This window comes from Cynara cardunculus (genome assembly GCF_001531365.2).
Source record: "Cynara cardunculus var. scolymus isolate 2C chromosome LG 12, CcrdV1, whole genome shotgun sequence".
In the NCBI taxonomy this organism is placed as follows: domain Eukaryota; kingdom Viridiplantae; phylum Streptophyta; class Magnoliopsida; order Asterales; family Asteraceae; genus Cynara; species Cynara cardunculus.
In genome coordinates this window covers 25,269,876-25,271,318 of record NC_037539.1, presented here as the reverse complement: position 1 = coordinate 25,271,318, position 1,443 = coordinate 25,269,876, and the positions used below count along the sequence as shown (strand labels likewise).

The window sequence follows — 1,443 nt, the reverse complement described above, 5'->3', positions numbered from 1 at the left end:
GGCTAATGCAGCAGTCTGTTGGGCTAATGCAGCAACTTGTCTGGCCTGTTCAGCTGCCGAGGCAGCTTGTCTGGCCTCCAAATCTGCCCTATTCTTCCGTTCGGTCTCGAGTTCCTCTTCTACCCTTGACAACTTATCTCTCAACTCCGTTACCTGTAAATATTCAATATTCTTCGAAATCAGTAATTTGTTCGCAATTTTAGTAAAGAGAAAGTTTATAACAATATAACCAACGTACCTCCGCTCTTGACTCGTATGATGACCCGCTACTGTTACATCTATCCGTCATAGCATAAGAGGGGTCCTGGGTGGTCCCGAAACCAAATATTCGGCCTTTCCTCCGTCCTCCGACACTTTGCTCCCAAAGAGATGCCTCATCAGGGAGAGGGCTGTCGGTACTAGATTGTGACTTACCCCTAAGCGATTGAAATCACTCCTATGGTTCACCAAAACAAAAACGGGTGAGGTTATGTATGTAGATATTTCAGCAGCATAACGACTGTAAATCAAACATAACCAATGCATGTATTTAACAACTAAGCATTCTAATAATACCAATGTTTGAAGTCGTATTCTCAACCTMCTTACTTAGCCTAACGTCTGCCCAACAATGGCAGCCCAAACTAATAGCATCACTAGGTTTATTGAAATATATTACCTTAAACCTACCAAACGTATCTATTAACCAAAGTAATGGTTTTAGAAAACTTACATGATACCTAGCAGCTTTCGGGTAACTGAACTGAGGAGGATCGGTAGGCGGTTCGGACGAACCTTGATCGAACTTCCGGTTCGTGCAGTGAGTGCGCTCAAACACCTCAGTAACAGTAGGCTTACGACCCATTACTTGTGCCTACATTAGACAATTAGGTTAAGTTGTTACTAACATAAAGAACGAATTACATTTTCAAAAAAGATTAGATACTCACCATCCTGTCTTGATGTTGTGTCATACTAATCGATCCCCTAGTGTGTCTGGACGACACCCCCTCAAACTCGGTGTTCCGATTGGCCCGATTGATCTTGGATTTCCTTTTCCAAGMCTCGGTATCCCAGACCTGTTAAAAACAGAGCACATATATAAGGCGAAAGGCGGTACACATGGCAGTTCGAAAAACTCACAATAAAGATGCATACTGTGTCAATCATCTGTAGCCAATACCTGTCTGGTATCCATACGGGATGGTGTAATCTAATCCGTGAGAAGTCCTCACCATCCCATTGTTGATCACCAGGATAGGCCTGTGCCACGGCCCAATCACGTGCAGAGCTCATCCAGTCAGAGTACCTGTTGTGCATGGCTTTGGTCTATAAATCATGAACCGTGTCATCCAGCTCAGGTTCCCATTGGAACTTAGCCTACACACACAATGTTTGTATAAATATAAAAACAATAACCTTGTATGTATAATTATATTAAAATGGTACACCAACCCTAAAGCG

At 42.9% G+C, this 1,443-nt stretch overlaps 1 protein-coding gene across 1 annotated transcript in view; it reads right to left on the bottom strand.

The window, feature by feature from the left end:
• LOC112523787 overlaps window positions 1-1,299 on the bottom strand; it is a 14,312-nt gene extending 13,013 nt beyond the window's left edge. Inside the window, exons 1-5 of the mRNA XM_025133465.1 lie at window positions 1,138-1,299; window positions 930-1,058; window positions 720-853; window positions 239-416; window positions 37-153 (exon numbers count right to left, since the gene is read on the bottom strand). Of these exons, the coding sequence (XP_024989233.1) occupies window positions 37-153; window positions 239-416; window positions 720-853; window positions 930-1,058; window positions 1,138-1,299 (720 nt within the window). The remainder of the gene's footprint in view (window positions 1-36; window positions 154-238; window positions 417-719; window positions 854-929; window positions 1,059-1,137) is intronic.
• Between the last annotated feature and the right edge of the window lie 144 nt (window positions 1,300-1,443).